Here is a 23,363-nt window from a genome sequence, read left to right on the forward strand (position 1 = left end):
TATGAATATGTGAATCAATAAGGGAGTTCTCATACAGAAATAAAATCAAATAGTCCACACTTTTGCAGCTCCACCTCTAAGGGTAGCCCTTTCCTCTCGTGTGTCTGTACGGAATAACAGATCCAACGTGTGGCCTACACGTTAGGCTAGCAACGCCCCTGCTAGCTGAGATCTGAGCCAGATGCATCTAGGTTAACGTCATAACCGCCATTAACTACGGTTTTCTAATACAAGTCTCCCAAACCAATTCAAAACATATAATTTCAAATACAACAAATCTTTGATCTTTCAAATATACAAGATATCGAATCAAATCAAATCAGATAATACTTTCTCATCCGAATCATATTCAATCATATTTTCTCAATCTTTAAGGCATTTCAAACAAATTTCACAATTTTAAAATAAGTGAGTACCAACCAAATTTCAATACTTCAAAAATACATATTCAAATAAAACCAAATGCTTTAAGATAATATAAACTTTTATTTTCAAACATACATATAGTCTCATAAAAATATATATAGTCTCATGTGCATATTAAAATGAGCTTTACAAGGATAAATATTTAGTTCTAATAAATCAATTAGTAAAACTAATTTAAAATCATTTGATAATAATTTTTGTGAGTATAACTAAGTTCAAAGTTCCGTATATCAAAATAATTATAGACCTAAAACCAAACCATTATAAATGTAAAGCCTACTCACAACATGGTCTTAAGGGACCGAAGATATCGAACCCGAAGTGCCAGAATCCAAGGTGAGAAGGATTGAAGTAAAATGAAATGAATGAGTGCAGAATTTGGATCGAGACGGTGGCAGCAACTTCCACGGCTACATCGCAGATGTAATCATAACATCAACAGCTCCAACCGTTCCATGATAGCACTAATACCAGTACTCAAGATAATTTCCAGCAGAAACGCAACAAAAGTAGGGCGATAGTACTAAAACAGAGATATATTATCGCAATTAAAACCAGAGCATGTAAGAAAAGAAGGAAATATAGCAGAGTAAAGGTGGAAGCGTTACAATTTCATACATGGAGTCAGAACAGGGGAAAAATTGTGCTGATTTAGAGACAAGAATGAAGGGGGTATAGGGCTAAGCAAGATCACAACAGGGACGGAGACGGTTCATTAGTAGTGACGTCGGTGATGCTCCCCTGATGACGAGCTCCGTTGATGGCAACAGCAGATGCGACGATGGTGAACGGCTCCTCCATCGCGACTCTTTCTTCCTCCCTTCACTGGCCGACTCAAACTCTCCCTCTTCATTCAGCAATAACGGTGACCCCCAACAGAGATGGCGGCGGTTAAAGCTTAGCGGCGACAGAGACAAGGCGCGGCGGCTATAGCAGTTCGACAGCGGCGAGGCAGAACGGCGGCAGTCCTTCTTCCGCGTCTCCTCTCTCGCACTCGTCCCTCCTCTCGGACGCACCTCTCTCGGTTCTGGCCTCTGATGGCGACGCGATGGGACACGAACGGCGTGCTCCAGGCCGGTGGTGATGAGGTGCGACTCTCTCTCTCCTCGCATGGTAGCTCGGCATGGACAGCTCCCGCCTTCCTCCTCCATTCTCTTCTCGCAGTCTCCCCTTTTCTCTCTTTCCTTTTTCTTTCTTTCTTTTTTCCATCAGAGTCTGGGTGTGCGTGCTGTGAGGAAGAGGGTGTGAGGAGAGTGAGAGTTTGTGCAGTAGTGAGAGGTGAGTGAGTGTCTTAGAAGAGGGTTAGGATTTGGTTTGAAAAAAAGAGTAACAAGGGGTATTGTAGGGATTTTACATTATATGTTCTCCTTCTTGAATATTAGCCTTCTTCTTAAAAAATTGTATTAATTCTATAATTTTTTATGATTATTTTATATAAAAATTTGAATATATATCTTGTAAAATATGTAAAAAAGAAGTTAGAAAAACAAATATTAAAATTTATAATATTTATTAAATTTTTTTATCAATTTATACAAATACAATAATATCAATACTTATTGAATATTCTAATATTTTTTATCATATAAAAAATTAAATTAAATAAACAGTAAAATATAAAATAATATCAAATTACATAAATAAAAAATATCCAATTTTTTATATTTGAACTCAAAGATAGAAGGAGTATTACTTATTGAATAGAGATGAAGATTGAATTTTGTTATTTTAAGTCATAATAAAGTATTTGAGCCAACTGAACTATTTTTTATTTTTTAAAGAAGTACTACTAATTTTTTTAACAAAAGTTTTGGTGACCCTCTTGTCTCAACTAAGCTCCGCCAGAAGACATAATAATTTACACGAGAAAAAAAAAAGAAAAATGAAGAACGTGGGATCGATGCTTCCATGATTTATACACAACATTCTGTCATTACTGATTTTAAATTCACCCCCTCGTTAACTCTCTCCACCCACCTTTTCTCTCACATTCAGGAACTGATTCATTCATTGTGGTGTGGGGATAAGTGTTTCTCTACTGTTCTCACTAGAATGGTTAAAAAACAAGTGTATGTATAGCCCGAGAAATATTTACTTTTTTATTTATTTTTAAAGTATTTTTAATATATATTTAATTTTAAATTAAGTTTAATTTATTATTTTTTATTCATATAAATACTAAACAAAAATACATACAAAAAAATTTACAAAATAATTAGATTGATTAAAAAAATATAATATATAATAAATCAATGTCTTAATTTTTATGAAAAAATATGTACACATATTTTTTTTGTAAATAATCAAAATTTGAGTTTATATCTCTAACATTGATCATTATATATTTACATATTGTATTTCTTTTTCTGTATCGAAGTATCCTAATTTTAAATGTTTAAATTTTGTGTCCAAATATTGTCTTAAGATTCTTAATTAATAAGAGAGTAAAGTATCGTTTTTGTCTTCAACGTTTGGGGTAAATCTTATTTGTATCCCTAACGTTTAAATCGTTCTATTTGTATCATTAATGTTTGTAAAAGTGATTCAATGTTATCCTACTGTCAATTACACATCATGAGCACTTTAATTTGAGTTTTAAAAATCTCTTCTAGAAGTTAGAATACAAATGTCTAGAATAGAATCGATAATTTACTCCGAAAAATAGCTCATCAAATGTTGAAACTTTTTTTTTGAAACAAAGAAAACTCAACACACTAAAATGGAGCAATAAACAAAAGACATAAAAGAAGACAAAACAAACACAACGGTTATCAAACCTCTGCCATTTCCGACATAACTATCAACAACCAAAAAGATCAATACCAGTCCACTCCTTGTAACTCAAAAACGTCCTTCCTTGGATGACCTCAACACTTACTTCTTTATTGTTAAAAATCATGTCATTGCGTTCCAACCGGATATTCCAGATTACTGCAAAGAACCCAATTAGTAGCATCTTCTTCTCCTCCTTTCTATGATGCATGCCAGTCCAACTCTCAAACAAAGCTTTCATGGTTCCTGGGACGGCCCACTCACTACCAAGGCACCTCAACCAGGCGCACCACACCTGCCATGTAAACTCACATAAAAAAAACAAATGATGAACAAATTTCATTTCCTTCTTACATAGGACACAATTTTTACATAATTCACTTTTTTAGGGACATAATTGAATCTAAACACAAATAGTGGGTATAATATTAAAATCGACCACATCCAATTGAGATTTAATTGAGAATGAATACATCCAAGTGAAAATAATTGAAAAATATAATCTGATTTGTTAGTATAATTGATAGTAGGATAACATTGAATCACTTTTATAAACGTTAAGGATACAAATAGGACGATTTAAACGTTAGGGACATAAATAAGACTTACCCCAAACGTTGGGGACAAAAACAATACTTTACTCTTAATAAAATCATACTTATAAAAAAATTAAGATAAAATAAAAAGACAAACAAATATAAATAAAAAACTTTAAAAATACATCTAATAATATATTAAACCCAAAATATAACTTAATAACCATAACAATTGTTAAGAAAAATATAAAAGTTTGCAATCACATAATACATTATAGGGACGTAGGATTATTTTACTTTAAATTAGGAATAGAAATATTCAATGTTAAATTAATCTGATTATTGATTTTTAGAACAAATAATTTTAATTATACGTAATTGATTTAAAAATTAAAAATTTACTTTTATTTAATAATTTACTTATTTATGTATACGTATATATTAATTGTTTAATTAATAGGTTTCGTATTCTCAGGATATATTTATTTTAGGGTAAATAGTCAAATTCATTTTTGAGAGACTATTATTTTTTTAAATTAGTTCCCAAAACATGTTTTTAATCAAATTCTTCCATTAAAGATTTTAAATTAATCGGTTAGTCCTTCTGCATTTTTTTTGTTGATGGTGTCAAAATTTGTTAATGTGACACGTTAAGTGATACTATAACACACACATGGGTCTTGACCGACTATTAGTATGATAAATTTATAAAATTAGATCAAATCAAAATCTAATTTAGGGGAGAACTTGAAGCATTGAAATCCTTTAATTTGGAGTTTATTTGATTTAATTTCATAAACTTATCATTTTAGTTGCCAATTAGGACTACTAGAAGTGTGTATTGTGGTGTCACTTCAAGTAACACATCAACAAATTTTAACTACATTAACAATGAAAATGATGGAAGAACTAAAATGACTAATTTAAAATATTTGAATGACAAATTTATTAAAAAAATCATTCGATAACTAATTTAAAGAATAAGTTATCTTTCGAAAACTAATTTAACTATTTATTCAGTTATTTTGTTTAAACAACTCTAAATATTTTCTTATATATATATTAACTGTACGAAAACATATTTAAGTCATATATATTAATTATTTTTTAATCTACAACCAATCAATGTTTTTTATATTTATTATTAATATCATTTTATGTGTAATTTTTATAAATTACGATTATTTTCGTTAATCATGGTAATCTTCATAAATTATTACTAAAGACATGAATTTGTATGTTAATTAATTATTATTTTAAAAGTATATAATAAAACAATAATCTTAATTATGCATATTAATGAATAATGTAATTAATATATAATAATTTTTTTTAATAACGCATTCATGCAAATAGTGGTATAATAGGAATAATATTATGGATAGTATTATAATTACGTAAAATAATGTTAATTATAGTTGTACATTTATTTAATAATAATAATGATAGAATTAATTTGTTTTAAAACTTAAAAAAAATTAATTAATGTTAAATTTATATATATATATATATATATATATATATATATATATATTCATTAACTATAGTCATTAACTTATTTTTTATACATATGATTATTTCTTTATATATCTAAATATTGGACAACAAAATTTTACCTTAATAATTCTATTCATTATAGGTTAATAAATTTTTTAGTGTACGAAGAGTAGATTCTTTAGATATATTTCTTTTGTTTAAATAATTTTTAATATTTTTTATTTAAGTATACATATATATTAATTGTAGATAAAATTAAAATATTTAAATCACATATAATTATATATTTTCTGATTTTGATTTTTTTATTTAATATATATATATATATAAAATTATTTTTTAGTCTACAATCATTTAATAATATTTTTCATTTTTCATTTTTAATATCATTATATACGTAAATTTGTAATCTTCGTAAATCAAGGTAATCTTCATTAATAACAATAATTTTTATAAATCACTGTTAAATATATAACTTGTATGTTGATTAATTGTGTCTAATAAAAAAATTAGACTAATTAATTATCACTTTGTATAATAAAATAAATAATTTTAATTATGTATAATTAGTGAATAATCTAATTAATATACAATAATAATTTTCTTTTAATAATGCATTCATGCAAATAGTAGTATAGTAGAGAAATAATAATTACCATTATGTAAAATATTATGATTTTATAAAGTATTATCAATTATAATTGTGCATTTATTTAACAATAATAATGATAGACTTGATCTACTTTAAAATAATTTATTTTAAGTAATGTTAAATTAATTTGATATATATTAATAATAGTTATTAACTTAGTTTTTTCAGACTCGTGATTATTTTTTTATATATCTAAATACATGTTATTCGACATCTAAATTTTAACCCAATGATCCTATTAATTATACGTTAATAAAATTTTAACCCAAATAAATATATCGCTAAAATTTTTAACGTTATAGTTGTTGATAAATTTTAACCCAACTATTAAATATTTTATACAATATCAATAAATTGTTTTAATACAACTAATAGTATTATACAGAATTTAATTTTTAGTGTAAAGTATCGTTTTTGTCCCCAACGTTTTGGGTAAATCTTATTTGTATCCCTAACGTTTAAATCGTCCTATTTGTATCCCTAACGTTTATAAAAGTGATTCAATGTTATCTTGCCGTCAATTACACATCATGAGTGTTTTAGTTTGAGTTTTAAAAATCTCTTCTTGAAGTTAGAATATAAATGTCTGGGATAGAATCGATGATCTACTCCGAAAAATAGCTCATCAAATGTTGAAACTAATTCCTACAACATTTACATAATTCACTTTTCTAGGGACATAATTGAATCTAAACATAAATAGTGGGTATAATATTAAAATCGAACACATCCAAGTGAGACATAATTGAGAATGAATACATCAAAGTGAAAATAATTGAAAAATATAATCTGATTTGTTAGTATAATTGATAGTAGGATAACATTGAATCACTTTTATAAACGTTAAGGATACAAATAGGACGATTTAAACGTTAGGGACACAAATATGACTTACTCCAAACGTTAGAAACAAAAACGATACTTTACTCTAATTTTTATTTGAACAATAATCTAAAAGTATTATATATTATTAGCATATTTTTTAACTTAGCAAGTTTAATTTTTTTTTTTAGTTATACTAGGAATCAATAAAAATGAAAATACATTTAAAAATAAAAAATATATTAAAAATAACATAACAAAAAATAATAGTTATAATATATAAATTGAGGTAACAATTTAAATTTCTCTAAAGCTAATTTAATTAATGCTAATATTAGAACTAATTATTTAAATAATATTTAAATTATTCTAGACTTTAGACACATATAAATTAGAGTCATTCTCATAACGACAACCAACTGAAATAATGTCATCAGCTTGAATATTTGTAATCCGTATAAATTTAAACTATCCTATTAATAAATTAGTTTCATCATCTGTTATCTATATACTATGATAAAGTATAGAATAACCACAAGAGAAACTATATTGACCGTTATTCCTATCAATGTTATTGTATTGACGCACCAAAAGGCTGATAGTTTCGGGAGAACAAATTATAATATGTTATAAAATTATTTTTTTATTACAAACGGTTTAAAAGAAAAAAATTAAATAGAGTACCAATGTTTAAAATTATATCTCTAAGTCTAACATAATTCTTTGAAAACTAAACCTAAATTGAAAAAACTTGTTACGGATCCGACCCACGGATCCCGCATACTCGGTTACCCGGGGACAACCCACTTCGACCCGAAGGCCCAAACACCGGCCCTTCAAAACCTCTAACCTAAATATCTCTCTTATCTTAACCAAATAAGATAAGATAAGATATTCACCATCACCTATAAATAAGAGGACCCAGGTCCCCCAGGTATTCATTCCATTCCACACACTTTCTACCTCTTAGATCCATTCTGACTTGAGCGTCGGAGTGTCTTTGCAGGTACCACCCCCCATTGTTCCAGTCAAGCAATCCGGTTCCAGCTTCGCCCACGGGTTCCCGATCCACCCTTCAAACCGTACCAGAGACATCTCGTACATTGGCGCCGTCTGTGGGGACCTTGCGCCAGCTGGGCCCAATGGGGGACGTCCTAGAGGAAACCCCCTCAAGCCAGGATGACTCTCAACCGATTAACCCAACCCCCGAGCAACGTGAAGTCACGAACCAAGCGAGAATAGCAAGCACTATCCAAAACGCGAACGATCACGACATCACGGACCGACGACATCCTGAGAAAGCCAGCGACAAAGCAGCGCAGATCATCCAAGATCTCTGCCTCCGAGTTCAGGAACTCGAAGGCAAGATAACCAATAAAGGAAAACACAACAACGAGCATGGAAGCCATGCAACCTCCAGATCAAGATCTCGCCGCGGTAGGTCGCCAACCCGACGACACGACAGAAGAGACGGTCGCAGCTCATCACGCGATCACAGACACGAGAAATCGCCAGAACGGCGATACAACAAGAAACATAATCGCAGCGCTTCTCGAGATCTGAGTTATCAACATTACTCGGACGAAGATCGGAGGGACCGAAACACCAAACGCACGAGAAACGACCATATAATAATGGGAGCTACACCCTTCACAGAAAGAATCCTAAGGGCAAAACTCCCCAAAGGCTTCGACAAACCTACCGATATGAAGTACGATGGAACTAAGGACCCCCAAGAACATCTAACGGCTTTTGAGGCCAGAATGAACCTAGAAGGAGCGGCCGACGCGGTCCGATGCAGAGCCTTCCCGGTAACCCTCGCCGGGCCAGCGATCAAATGGTTCAACGCCCTCCCGAACGGATCCATAGCCAGCTTCCACGATATTACACGAAAGTTCATGGCCCAGTTCACTACTAGGATCACCAAAGCCAAACACCCCATCAGCTTACTAGGGGTCACGCAAAAACAAGAAGAATCCACAAGAAAATACCTCGACCGCTTCAACGACGAATGCCTAACGGTCGACGGACTCACGGATTCCGTCGCAAGCCTTTGCCTGACCAATGGGCTAATGAACGAAGATTTTTGCAAACACCTCACCACCAAACCGGTATGGACCATGCATGAGATCCAGAACGTCGCCAAAGATTACATCAACGACGAAGAAGTCAGCCAGGTCGTCGCCGCCAACAAACGGCAGCACGGCAACGCCCAGCGCGGCAATTCGGCTTCTCACCAAAACCCAACACTCAAAGAGAATCAACGGGACCACCCCAGGCCGACTAGCCGACCACCGAGAATAGGCAAATTCTCTAATTACACGCCCCTGACAGCACCAATTACTGAGGTATACCACCAAATAGCAGATCGAGGCATCATTCCGAAAGCCCGGCAACTCAAAGAAAGGACAGGAGGCAACAAAACCCTTTACTGCGAATACCACCGAGGTTACGGTCACAGGACACAAGATTGTTTCGACCTTAAAGACGCCCTTGAACAAGCCATACGAGACGGCAAACTCCCAGAGTTTGCCAAAGTCATCAGAGAACCGAGACGCACGGAGAGAGACAGGTCGTCAGAGAGGGAAGGACGTAACCCGAGAACCCAAAAACAACCCCCCAGGGAAAGCCCAGAGGAAGATCCAACCATCATAGTAAACGTCATCACAGGCAAGGACGTATCAAACAAGTCAAAACTAACAATGAAGAAAGACCTCAAGGTAATGGCTGTAAGGAACCAAGTCCCAATCTCCGCGGCCGACAATACGATAACGTTCTTACCAGAGGACTGCCAACACGGCACCTCAGCCGAGGATGCCCCTTTCGTCATCTCAGCTAGAATCGGAACAGGACTCGTACGAAGGATACTGGTAGACACCGGGGCAGACTCAAACATCCTTTTTCGAGGAGCCTTCGATAAACTCGGACTCCGCAACGACAACCTCCAAACACACCGCCACGGCGTCACGGGACTCGGAGACAACCTCCTCAAACCAGATGGCTCAATCACACTTCCCATCACCATAGGAACGAGCAGCCAGAAGAAGACAATCCTATCTGAATTCGTAGTCCTAAAAGACTCCACAGCCTATAACGTGATCCTCGGAAGGAAAACAATCAACGACTTCTCCGTAGTTATCTTTACCAAATACCTCCTTATGAAATTCAGAACCGATAAAGTATAGAATAACCACAAGAGAAACTATATTGACCGTTATTCCTATCAATGTTATTGTATTGACGCACCAAAAGGCTGATAGTTTCGGGAGAACAAATTATAATATGTTATAAAATTATTTTTTTATTACAAACGGTTTAAAAGAAAAAAATTAAATAGAGTACCAATCTTTAAAATTATATCTCTAAGTCTAACATAATTCTTTGAAAACTAAACCTAAATTAAAAAAACTCAATCTCATTATATACTTCACTTTAAAGATTTTTTAATAGATGTAAAAAGTATGGAGGAGATGATTAGAAGATATTGCTCAATAAAAGATTAAACTCCTTCTAAGAAAACTAACTTTATCCACATTTTATTAGGTTGGTTATAAATTTATAATATATGAGTAGATCCAATCATCCTTGAATAAAATAGAGTTCACTATTTATTCGTTAAACTCTTACATCCATGTAAGTACGTAGAACCTGAATTAATGAATACACAACTTGAGATGGTATTTGATAGATGTGGTGCATTATAAATGATTGCTGCAAAGGACAATCACGCTATAAAATTAGAGGAAAAGAATAAGTTTGAGTAAGAACAATCATCAAATTATCAAATGAATAATAGAATGATAACATCAAAAAATATTATAAAAAATTGTATCGTGTGCCTTAAAATGATCAACTTTAATAAAAAATGAAAAATACATTCTTATTCTATGAAGTAGTCAAGAAAGAATAATAAATTAAAAAAATTAAATAAAATATTTTAGTTCTTAAATCTAAACTCATCAATTACAAAAGAAATAATATATACCTTTTAGTAACACGAATTTAATTATAGGAATTAATTATTGATATCAATATTAATTTGATACTAATAAGATACACACGTGCATAATAGAAAATAGTAAAAAAGTTATTAATGTTAATATCATATTTATGGCCAATTATATTTGATTAAAAATTATATTAGAATGATTGATTATTAATATAATTAAAATTATTGAAAATATTAAAGATTGATAATTAATATGATTGTGTATTAAATGATGATTTTTATAAAATTATAAAAAAAATACTTTTTTAAAATAAGTTGAGAAAAAAGAGAGATATATACTAATACCAAAAAACGTCACATCAGTATTTTTGACGCTAAAATACTACTCGTTGTAGAATAATATAATAATATTAGAAAATATATATTTATGAATATATGTACCCACCATATTATAAAATTATATTTAATCCCACATTAAAATAAAAAATATGCTAAACTTTTGTGTCAAAAATTTATTTTAATCTCGCACAATAATAAAAAAAATTATTAAAATTTATCTATATATATATATATATATTAAATCAAATTAACAAAAATGGAATATTGTGATACTATTTAACTAAAAAATTTATATAATTGAAGTTATATTCTTGAACTTTTCTATTTAATTTTAATTAATTCTCAAATATAAATCGAGTTAAAAGACACTAAAAATTAGTTGAAAAAAATACATTAATTCTAAAATATTTTTTTTATATTTTATTATTTATTTTATAATAAACACAAAAAGTAGTTATAATCAAAAGGATATCTACATGAAAGTTTTAATTTAATATAGGAATTTAATTACAAAATTTTAAACTATAAGAATCTAATAACTGATCAAAATTTAGTAAAATTATAAAGATTTCTAGAGCTAAACTATATAATTGGGATATGAAAGATTTAGTGGTTAATTTTTTCTTATAAAATACTTTTTATCATATATAATTCATAAAATGCATATTTCACTATTTTAAAATTCAATTAAAAAAATATTAGTTAAAAATTAATCTCTTTACTATCTTGATTGATTTCACATTTATTATTATTACATGTATTTAAGTTATAAAAAGGAGAATTAATAGTCACATTAGTACTTATTAATATATAAATACTGATAGTAAATAAATAAAAAATATTTAATATTTTTATATTATTTAATTCAATACATTTTGATATATTTATAAGAAATTTTTTATTATTTTCAAGTGTTATATATTTATTCCCACAACTTAATATTTTTGGATCCGTCACTGCATGTTAGTACCACTATCATAATTTTGAAAAAAAAAATTAGTGTTTCTGCTTTTTATTTATAATCTCTAAATTAAAAACATTCGAAGTCAAAAAATATGATGGTAGTATGGTACTAGTAATATAAGAGGGGAATTGAATAGTTTACAAACTTTATTTTTAAATGATTGTCGACAAATATATTATATCCATTGTTTTGTTCATAGAATGTAGCTAGCGCTGGTAGTTACTTCAAGAGAAGTATTTTAAATTCATGAATTTTTTACACATTTGACTATTGTTGTCAATATTGTTGGTATATCTTGTAAATGGTATGATCAACTACAAGAAGCTCAAAAAATTAAAAATACAAAATTAATTGTCAATGATAAACTACAAACAGGTTAATGTGCAAATCAAGCCGGTACTTTGCAAAGAACTGGAGATACAAGATGGAAGTTCACACTTTAAGAACGCTATTGATGATGATACAATTTCTATTCAAAGAGGTGAGACTTATGGTGTCAACAAAGTGCTATCCTCATTTGAATTTATTTTTGCATTACATTTGATGAAGGAAATTATGCGAATTACTAATATTTTGTGCCAAGCATTACAACAAAAATTCCAAGATATTTTAAATGCAATGCATATTATTTTCACATCAAAATTACTTCAAAAATTGAGGGATAATAGTGGGTGCAATTTACTTGAGATGATTAAGAAGTTTTGTGAGAAATATGAAATTGACATCCTTAATATGAGCACGGTACACGGTTAGAAGAGATCGATCTCGTCTACTAAAGATAACAGTTGAGCATCATTATCGAGTATATATATTTTTTGCGGCAATTGACTCTCAAATACAAGAGTTAAATACTAGATTCAATGAAAAAATCATGGAATTTTTTACTTTAAGTACTGCTTTGGTTTCTACAGACAATTTTAAGTTATTTAATATTCAGAATATATGCAAGTTAGCTAAAACACTTTATTCTTCAGATTTTTTCTAATCATGAAAGGATTAATTTAAATGCTCAATTACAACATTATGCATTTGATATACTGAAAATATTTAAAAGATGTCGAGATATTTTTTGAATTATATCAAATATTGAAAGAAATAGAAAAATCAAGAACTTATTGTTTGATTGATAGATTGATCCAGAATGTCTTGACTTTTTCAGTATCTATAGCAACATCAAAAAAAATTTTCTTGGCATTAAAAATTGTTAAAACAAGCCTTCAAAGTAAAATGATAAATAACTTTTTGTAGATAATTTAATTATTTATATTGAGAAAGAAACATAAGCTACTTTCAATACGGATTTAACAATAGATGACTTTGAATCAAGGAAAAAACATCGAGCCCAATTATTTATATAAGTTGCAAATTTTAATTTATTTAAACTCTAGTAATATTGTTATTAATTTTTTCATTACATATGTTATAATTGTGATTTAAATTATTTATATAAAGCATAGCTACATTTGTTGATAATTTTTTATAATTTTGTAGGAAACATCTAAAAAGGAATTGAATAGTATTTATAAATTTTAAATGCAACAATATATCTTTATAATATTTAAGATTAGTTTTGAGATATTTGTATTTAATTTTTTGATTATGATATGTTCAATTATCTTGTAAAGAGTATATTTTAAGTCGTGATTATTATTTTCAATTAAATTTTGTTATATATATAATTATTTTTTGTTAAAATAAAATATTCAAAAAAAAAATTTATTGGCCCCTGTTAAATATTACCTAGCTTCGCCTTTGTTTGTGAATGGAGAAAGGCAATGGCAATTGCAAAACAGAAGAAGACCACGACGATTGCGAAACGGAAGAAGGTGATGGTGGTTGCAAAATAGAGGAAGGTGAGTAGGTGACGGTGTTGTTGTTGCTGTATCACTATCGACAGTGTTACAACTGTCTTGTGTCGTGAGGGTGGGATCGCGATGGCGCTTTGACTATTACGTGTTGGATGACAAATCTGAATGAGTGGTGGCAACGACGATGGCATAGTTGTAATGGTGGAGGGATCAGAGAGAATAGTGACAGAAGAAGATGGATGAAAGAACAGGAAAGAGGGAGGAAGAGAAAAAGGATGAAAAGTTATTAGGAATTTAGGATTGAGGTTAAAATTGAAATTTAAATAGTAGTAAAGAACAAAAGAAAAAAAATGAGTATCTTATGTCTATGTCTTAGTGTCTTAGCTTAAAAAGAATTTGGATCCTCTAAATTTTAAATTTGTACTTTAGGGAGTAAAGTGTGATCTTCTACTTTTGAATGGTTTCTCTTTCATATTTATTCTTGGTCCCACCTATAAAATAAATGGTGAGAGATCACACTTTACTCTCTAAAGTGAAATTCAAACTTTAGAGAATCCAAATCCGCTTAAAAATATTATATACATTTTGTGTATTTACATTATTTGTGTTCTCTCATGTTTATTCATATTTATATCTCACCAGATCATATAGAAGACATAATGTACAGATTCATTCGACTCTATATATCTATAATATTATCCATTAACATACTGAATTTAAGTTGATGGAAATAAAAACGAGCAAACTATTAACATGATATCAGAAAATTTATATTGCTGATAAAAAATAACTCTAAAAATTGCTAACGATAAATAAGTTCTCGAAAGATTTAAAAAATTACAAAAAAAAATAGATATTAAATATATAGAAAAATACTAGGCATTCAAACATTTTTTGAATCAAGTTTTTAATTAAATCCGCACGCTTCTTCTCTTTCATATACATACGGGCACTTCTTCTTTTTCCTTCATTATCATTGTTGTCGTTGTCTTCTTCTTCTCTTGCGTGCTTCTTTCTTTAACGTTGTTGTCGTTGTCATTGTCGTCATGGCCGCTACCACCACCATCGTCATCGCCACCAATGTCTTTTTCTTGATGTTGTTATTGTTTAATTTCTTCTTCTGTGTTTTTTCGTCTCATCCTCTTTTATTATTATTATCATTGTCCTTATCGTCTTCATCTTTCTCTTCTCCTATAAATGTTAAGAAAATTAGAGCACAGAAATTTTGATGCATAACACATAAAATTTAGTGCATAGTTCTCAAATTTTAGTATACAACATAAAATATTTTTAAGGACCACATGTCCAAAACATTGATATCCAACCAATGAAATATACACAACACATAAATTTTGGTGTAAAATACAAAAATCTTGATACATAGCACAAAAATTTTGATGTGCAGCACATAAATTTCTAAAGGATTATACGTTTAGAACATTAACTCACCCAACAATCAAAATACATTTGTAGCAAAATTTGTGTGCTATGCATACATTTTTTTGTACATATGTGAAAAAATTTGTGTACTATATGCAAATATTTATGTATAATGCAAAGATTTGTATACTATACCAGCAAAATATGCACAACACATAAATTTTGATTTTGATGTGTAGCAAAATACCACCCAAAACATTGACTCATCCAACTAATAAAATATATTTACAGCAAAAATTTATGTGCTATGTGCGAAACTTTGTGAGCTATATACAAAAATTTATATATTATATAGAGTGTTATGTGCAAAATTTTGTGTGTTATACTTCAAAAATTTATGTGTTATATCACTAAGTTTTTGTACTTTTCAACAAAAATTTGTGTATTATATAGAAAGCACAGAAAATGAGAAATAGTATATATGTCTCATGTATGTCCGCTTTTTTTCGGTGGGCGTACACCAACTTGGTTGGATTTAGTTACAAAAACACTTGTACATATAATATTATTTAAATATATATTTTAAAAAAAGACTTTAGAAATTAGTTTTTGATGTAATTTTTTACATAAATTATTAAAAAAATAAGATTTTTTTATTCTTAAATTTTGATAATTTTATATCAAGTTTTTTTTTTTAAATTTCATTGTGAATGACAAAATTTTTTTGAAAAATAAAAATACAGAGATTAAATTTTGTTCCAAAATTTTTAGTACACCTTCTAAATGTTTATTTAAATATTGCCACAAAAAATGCGGACCAAATAGATAAATTATTTGTTAAATACTAAAGATTATTTTATTTATAAAATATAATATTTATTAGTTATTTTTGTCTTATTTTTATATCATTTAAAAATTATTTTGTCAATAATATCTTTAGAAACTTTTTTTATCAGCACTTAAATTTTTCAAACATCAAATTAGTAATTAACTCGAATAAAAATTGAAAATAATGAGTATCTTAAAAGTTAAACATAATTATTAAAAATTAAGAAGTAAATATCAATTCAGTACCTAAAAGATTTAAGCGTTGTTAAACTAATACCTAAAAGATATAATCGACAAATAATTCTTAAATAATTTTAAAATTTACCAAAAGTGATCTTCCGTTATTTGACACTGTTTTTGTTGACTAAAAATGTGAAATTGACAAAAAATATTGATGAAATCTCTAATTTATCCTTAATTCTACTGACATTCTTTTTCTTTCAAAAACTCTTTCTTCTTCCCATATGGAAATGAAAGGTCATTACCATCAACTCTGTAATATCATTATCAACAAGCCAAACTCATTATATTTTGGGAGAAAGATTAAAACTTTAGTAACTATATAATAATCAAAATTTATAAATGAATCAATTTTTTCTATCTATAATCATTCATAATAATTCCAAAAACAGAGAGGTGGGGAAGAAGAAAAAAAAAATAGCAACAACGTAATAAAAAAATAGAAATAACGACAATCAAATATAACTAAAACAAAACACATTATTAAATAACAATAAAAAAAAAGAAAAATAAAAACAACCTCGCAGAAGAGCCTAACAAAGTTCACCCAAATTATGCCTGAGCATTTTTGTTATTGTTGATAAAGAACATCTAATGATGATAAAGTTATGTGGTGAGAAATTAGAATGATAGTAAAATTGGTATAGAGTGAGAGGTTAGTAACAATAAAAATTGAAAGGAAAAAGAGAGAAGGAGTTAGAAGATGATGAGATTAGGATATGTGACTAACTATAAAGTAGGAATTTTATCAAATTTGTTGGCCAATTTAACATTTTTGTCAATAAAAACTGAATCAAATGATGAATGGTCACATTTATTAAATTTGAAAATTAATGAGAAACCATTTTGTTGATAAATATTCTAAACATTATTTTGTAAGCGCATGAATCTCTTCGATATTGATTTCGTATTTACGTCAAAAATTAATAAAAAAAATAATTTATATATTATATTAAATAATTTAATTATATTTAATTAAATTATTTAATAATTTTTGAGAAAAAAATTTAAACTAATTTTGACAAATATTTCAAAAGATAACGGGATTTTTAATAAAAATAATTTTTTTTCGGCCCTTAATCTTTATTTATGTGAGATAGATTAGTCTTCTTATCAATATTTTTTTTTGTATTAACAAAATAAGGTTACATGACATGTTAAACTGTTGATTTATCCATTAAAAATCAATTAAGATTGGTAATTTTTTTGTTGGGAGTTTCATTGTTAGGACTATTTAATTTTTTTGTTTTATTTTTTTTAAATATGTTAACTAAATTTATTATATAAAACTAAAAAATATTAATAATTTTTAAGTTGTTTTTATTTATAAAAGTTAAATAAAAAATAAATTACTAATTAATATGCCATATAAATATATTTAAAAAAAAATTATTGAGAGAAGGATTAATTAATCTTACAAAATTAAATATACTGAAGAGTATTTACAAATTAATATATTAATATTAAATATAAACGGTTAAATAATTATCGTTTATGGTTTAACTCCTTTTCTAATGGTTGTGTACCTACATATATATATTTTATGAATGCTTGTTAGTGTATGTTAAGTGTTAACGGTACTTTGTACCTATTCATTATGTAACTATTTAATAACCAAAAGTTACATCTGTTCAAAAGCTAGTGACTCTTGATTTACATGACTTTTGATTCTAATACATACAGCATATATATATATATATATATATATATATATATATATATATATATATATATATATATATATATATATATATATATATATATGAATTACCCACTATTTAATGGTGTGTGTAACAAAAGGGAAAATAACAAGTACTAAGTGTACATGTGATTTTAACTATTGAGAGTTTTCTTTGTTCAAGAGAGTTAAGAATTTCTTATTATTGCTAACTAAGAAATTCATTGGTTTCATTGTATCTTGAGAAAGTATTGTCATCAACCCTATAGCAACTAAGTGTGGAGACAAATATCTCTCTAAAGAAAGCGATCTAATCGTGCCTTGAAACCATAACACAAATATAAGATTTTGTCATCTTCTCATACCATAACCACAACAATTTTAGAGAGATATTTCTTGAAGATGGTACAAGATCAAAACACTACGTTCAAGGTCATGAATCAAGAGTTTGTCAAATTATATCGCTTTGATGGAACGAACTTCAACCGTTGGAAAGACAAGATGATATTTCTTCTTTCAGTTCTCAATCTTGCATATGTGATTGACCCAAAGACTACACCAATTGCCGATGCCGCTGAAAATTCCACACCGGAAGAGAAAGAAAAGATTGTTCAATTGAAAAAGAAACGTGATGAAGATACTTTTGCATGTCGATGTCATATTCTCAATACTTTATCCGACCGACTCTATGATCTCTACATGTCAATTCAATCACCATTAGAGATTTGGAAATCTTTGGAAGAAAAGTACAATACCGAACGACAAGGAACAGATAAGTTTATTATGATGAAATATTTTGAATTTATTATGAATGATACTATGCCTGTCATGGATCAAATTCATGAATTACAAATCCTTGTAAGTAGACTTCGTGATCTACAATTGGTGATCCCTGAATCATTACAAGTTGGAGCAATTATTTCAAAATTGCCTTTATCTTGGAATGGTTATAGGAAGAAACTTTTACATCTTGGTGAGGACTTCACAATTGAGAAATTACTAAGGCATATACGTATAGAGGAGGAAACTCGAAAACGTGATGCTGTGTATCTTTCTCAAAGTTCTAAAGTGAATCATATTGGTGAAAACAACACCAATAAGAAGAAAAGAAAGTTCTCTAAAGATTCAAAGCAAGATAAGAAGAGACAAAGAGAGTGTTATCATTGTCACAAGAAAGGACACTATATCAAAGAATGTAGACTTCTGAAAAGGGAAGCACCAAAGACCAACTTAGTGGAAGAGAAGGATCTAATTGCTATGGTTGTAGAAAAAGTACAAAACATGCATATCGGCATGGTTACAGAAGTCAACATAGCAACACAAGGAAAATCACTTGAGTGGTGGTTAGATTCTGGGGCTACTGTTCACGTTTGCAATGATCGCAACCAATTCAAAACATATGAAGAAGTGAACAATAGAGAAGTCTTGATGGGCAATGACAACTCAACCAAAGTTTGTGGTCAAGGAAGTGTTGAATTAAATTTTACATCTGGAAAGAAATTAAGTTTAATAAATGTACTTCATGTTCCAGATTTGAGAAAAAATTTAGTTTCTGTTAGTCTCTTGTGTAAGAAAGGATTCAAAGTTGTAATGGAATCCGATAAAGTGATCTTGCTTAAGAATGATGTATTCATAGGAAAAGGATATTGTATTGAAGGCATGTTTAAACTTAGTATTAATAAAGTGAATGTTTCCTTGTATGTTGTTGATTCTTGTGATTTATGGCATAGTAGATTAGCACACTTAAATTACAAATCAATTGAATATATGCAAAAGAATAACTATATTGATCTTAGTAACAAAGATTTTAATAAGAAATGTGATATTTGCATACAATCTAAAATTACTAAGAAACCTTTTCCTAAGGTTGAAAGAAATATACATTTATTAGAATTGATTCATAGTGATATTTGTGAGCTAAATGGCAATATTACTAGAGGAGGAAAAAGATACTTTATAACCTTCATTGATGATTGTTCTAGATTTACTTATGTGTATTTGCTTAGAAATAAAGATGAAGCTTTTGAAATGTTTAAGAAATATAAAATGGAAGTAGAAAATATGCATGATAAGAAAATAAAAGTTCTTCGTAGTGATTGAGGTGGAGAATATTTTTCTAATGAATTTGATCACTTTTGTGAATTACATGGTATTGTGCATGAATCTTCCGCTCCATATACTCCGCAACAAAATGGTTTGGCGAAAAGAAAAAACCGTACCTTAGTGGATATGGTTAATTCAATGTTACTAAATGCAAAATTGCCTTACAATTTGTGGGGTGAAGCATTATTGACATCATGTCATATCCATAATAGGATACCATCAAGACATAGAAATGTTTCTCCTTATGAAATTTGGAAAGGAAGGAAATCTAATTTAAATTATCTTAAAGTGTGGGGGTGTTTAGCCTTTTATCGAGTTCCTGATCAAAAGAGAACCAAATTGGGGCCAAGAGTCATAAAAGGCACTTTTATAGGATATACTCAAAATTCTAAAGCATATAGAATAGTAGACTTAGTGTCTAATGTAGTTGTTGAATCAAGAGAAGTAGAATTTATTGAAAATAAATTTATCAATGATTCAACTTCTAATTCAGAGTATCCCAAAATGATACTAATATTTCATAAGAAATAAATAATCAAAATAATAAACGTCTAAGCGACAAAGAGTTTATTAAACCAAGGAAGAGCTTGAGAGTAAGAAAAGAAAAGGACTTGGGTCCAGATTTTATTTCTTCTCAGGCTATCACCTTTTTAGTAGAAGGAACTAGGAATTCTGTAACAAACAAGATTCCTATTGTTATGAACATAGAGGGTGATCCTCAAACATTCAAAGAGGCTATGACTTCAAGGGATTCTGCTTTTTTGAAAGAAGCAATAAATGATGAAATGGACTCAATATTATCTAACAATACTTTGGTCTTGGTTGATTTGCCTCCAGGATCAAAGCCTATAGGATGTAAGTGGGTATTTAGAAAAAAGTATAATACTGATGGTTCATTACAAACCTTTAAAGCAAGGTTAGTGGCCAAGGAGTTTAGACAACAAGAAGGTCTAGACTATTTTGATACCTACGCACCTGTGGCAAGAATGACTTCTATTAGGGCTCTTATAGCATTAGCATCCATACATAAGCTTCATATACATCAAATGGATGTTAAAACGGCTTTTCTAAATGGAGATCTTGATGAAAAAATTTATATGGAGCAACCGGAAGGTCATGTGCTACCCGGAAATGAAAAGAAAGTTTGCAAATTAATTAAATCTTTGTATGGGCTAAAACAAGAGCCTAAACAATGGCATGAGAAGTTTGATTCAGTGGTGTTATCAAATGGCTTCTCACATAATAGTGCGGATAAATGTATTTACTCAAAATTTACTAAAGATTATGAAGTAATTATTTGTTTATATGTTGATAATATGTTAATCATCGGAACAAATTTAGAAGGAATTCGTATAACGAAGGAGTATCTAACTTCTAAATTCAAGATGAAGGATTTGAATGAAGTTGATATAATATTAGGCATAAAGGTGCATAAGAATGAAGTTGGCTTTACTTTAAGTCAATCTCATTATATTAAAAAGGTATTGGAAAAGTTTGATCATCTCACAATTAAAGAATCCAATATGCCATATGATCCTAATCTTAAATTAGAAGGAAACATGAGAAGACCTATAGCACAATTAGAATATGTTAGTGCTATAGGAAGTTTAATGTATGCAATGCATTGTACTAGACCTGATATAGCATTTGCTGTGTGCAAATTATCAAGGTTTACAGGAAAGCCTAGCAATCAACATTGGAAAGCTATAACAAGTGTTCTTGGTTATCTCAAGAAAATCATAAACTTGGGATTATATTATAGTGATTATCCCGCAGTTTTAGAAGGTTATTCCGATGCAAGTTGGATTACAAATCTTAGTGATAACAAATCCACTTCAGGATGGATTTTCACCATAGGTGGTGGAGCAATAAGTTGGGCCTCAAAGAAACAAACATGTATTACACATTCTACTATGGAGGCTGAGTTTGTAGCTTTATCAGTCGCAGGTAATGAAGCGGAATGGTTAAGAAATTTGTTATATGATATAAAGCTGTGGCCACAGCAGACGACAGCCATTTCAATCTTCTGTGATAGTGAATCAACCATGTCTCGAGCATATAATAAGGTTTATAATGGAAAGTCTAGACATATAAGTTTGAGACATGAATTTGTGAGGCAACTAATAGATGATGGTGTAATTACCATCACTTATGTAAGATCTCAAGAAAATTTAGCAGACCCTTTGACTAAAGGTTTGTCAAGGGATAAAATCAAAGAGACTACTGCTAAAATGGGATTAAAACCTATTATTGCTAAATGATGGGAACCCAACCTTATTCTAGTAGACCACTAGTTTCAAGGTTTAATGGGTAACAACAAGTTATTTAGCAATTGGAGCACTAAGGTATAGGATTTAGTGCTATTTACAATAAATTAGGAGGGTAAGTTAAAACTCTTAATGGAATGATAATATTATTTATCAAAAGATTCCACCTATATGAATATAGGAGTGGTGCCGCTCTAATCGAGAATTTTAGAAGTTTTATTCTCGTAAATATTCATGAAACCAGGATGAGCACAAGGCCATATAAGTACTTAAAATTATAAACTCTTGAACTTGGAGGGTGTAAGTAATGTGTGTGATTTTTGATATTAGCATATGGAGTCACCTATAACTTCGTTAGAACTTTAAAATTTACACTAATAGAATGTTTAATCTTAGTGATACATTTTTTATGCATATACTTGTATAATATTTAAATTTTGTAAATAGTGGGGGATTGAAGAGTATTTACAAATTAATATATTAATATTAAATATAAACGGTTAAATAATTACCGTTTATGGTTTAACTCCTTCTCTAATGGTTGTGTACCTACATATATATATTTTATGAATGCTTGTTAGTGTATGTTAAGTGTTAACGGTACTTTGTACCTATTCAAGAAATAATCAAAAAGTCATATCTTTTCATTATGTAACTATTCAATAACCAAAGATTACATATGTTCAAAAGCTACGTGACTCTTGATTTACATGACTTTTGATTCTAATACATACAGCATATATATATACTCTTGATTTACATGACTTTTGATTCTAATACATACAGTATATATATATGAATTACCCACTATTTAATAGTGTGTAACAAAAGGGAAAATAACAAGTACTAAGTGTATATGTAATTTTAATTATTGAGAGTTTTCTTTGTTCAAGAGAATTAAGAATTTTTTATTATTGCTAACTAAGAAATTCATTGGTTTCATTGTATCTTGAGAGAGTATTGTCATCAACCCTATAGCAACTAAGTGTGGGGACAAATATCTCTCTAAAGAAAGCGATCTAATCGTGCCTTGAAACCATAACACAAATATAAGATTTTGTCATCTTTTCATACCATAACTACAACATTAAAGACTGAAATG

The 23,363-nt window shown here is 29.2% G+C and overlaps 1 protein-coding gene across 1 annotated transcript; it reads left to right on the forward strand.

Annotated features, from left to right (window-relative positions):
• The first annotated feature begins 9,407 nt into the window (after positions 1-9,407).
• On the forward strand, positions 9,408-9,890 carry LOC140178749 (uncharacterized). The gene has a single exon (XM_072215986.1). It carries the CDS (start codon positions 9,408-9,410, stop codon positions 9,888-9,890), a length of 483 nt encoding a protein of 160 aa, XP_072072087.1.
• Positions 9,891-23,363: the final 13,473 nt, after the last annotated feature.

The sequence above is a fragment of the Arachis hypogaea genome, chromosome 14 (genome assembly GCF_003086295.3).
Source record: "Arachis hypogaea cultivar Tifrunner chromosome 14, arahy.Tifrunner.gnm2.J5K5, whole genome shotgun sequence".
NCBI lineage: Eukaryota > Viridiplantae > Streptophyta > Magnoliopsida > Fabales > Fabaceae > Arachis > Arachis hypogaea.

Bases quoted from the DNA above. Each gene is read 5' to 3' on its own strand.
- LOC140178749 (XM_072215986.1), top strand. From the start codon at position 9,408: ATGAAGAAAGACCTCAAGGTAATGGCTGTAAGGAACCAAGTCCCAATC.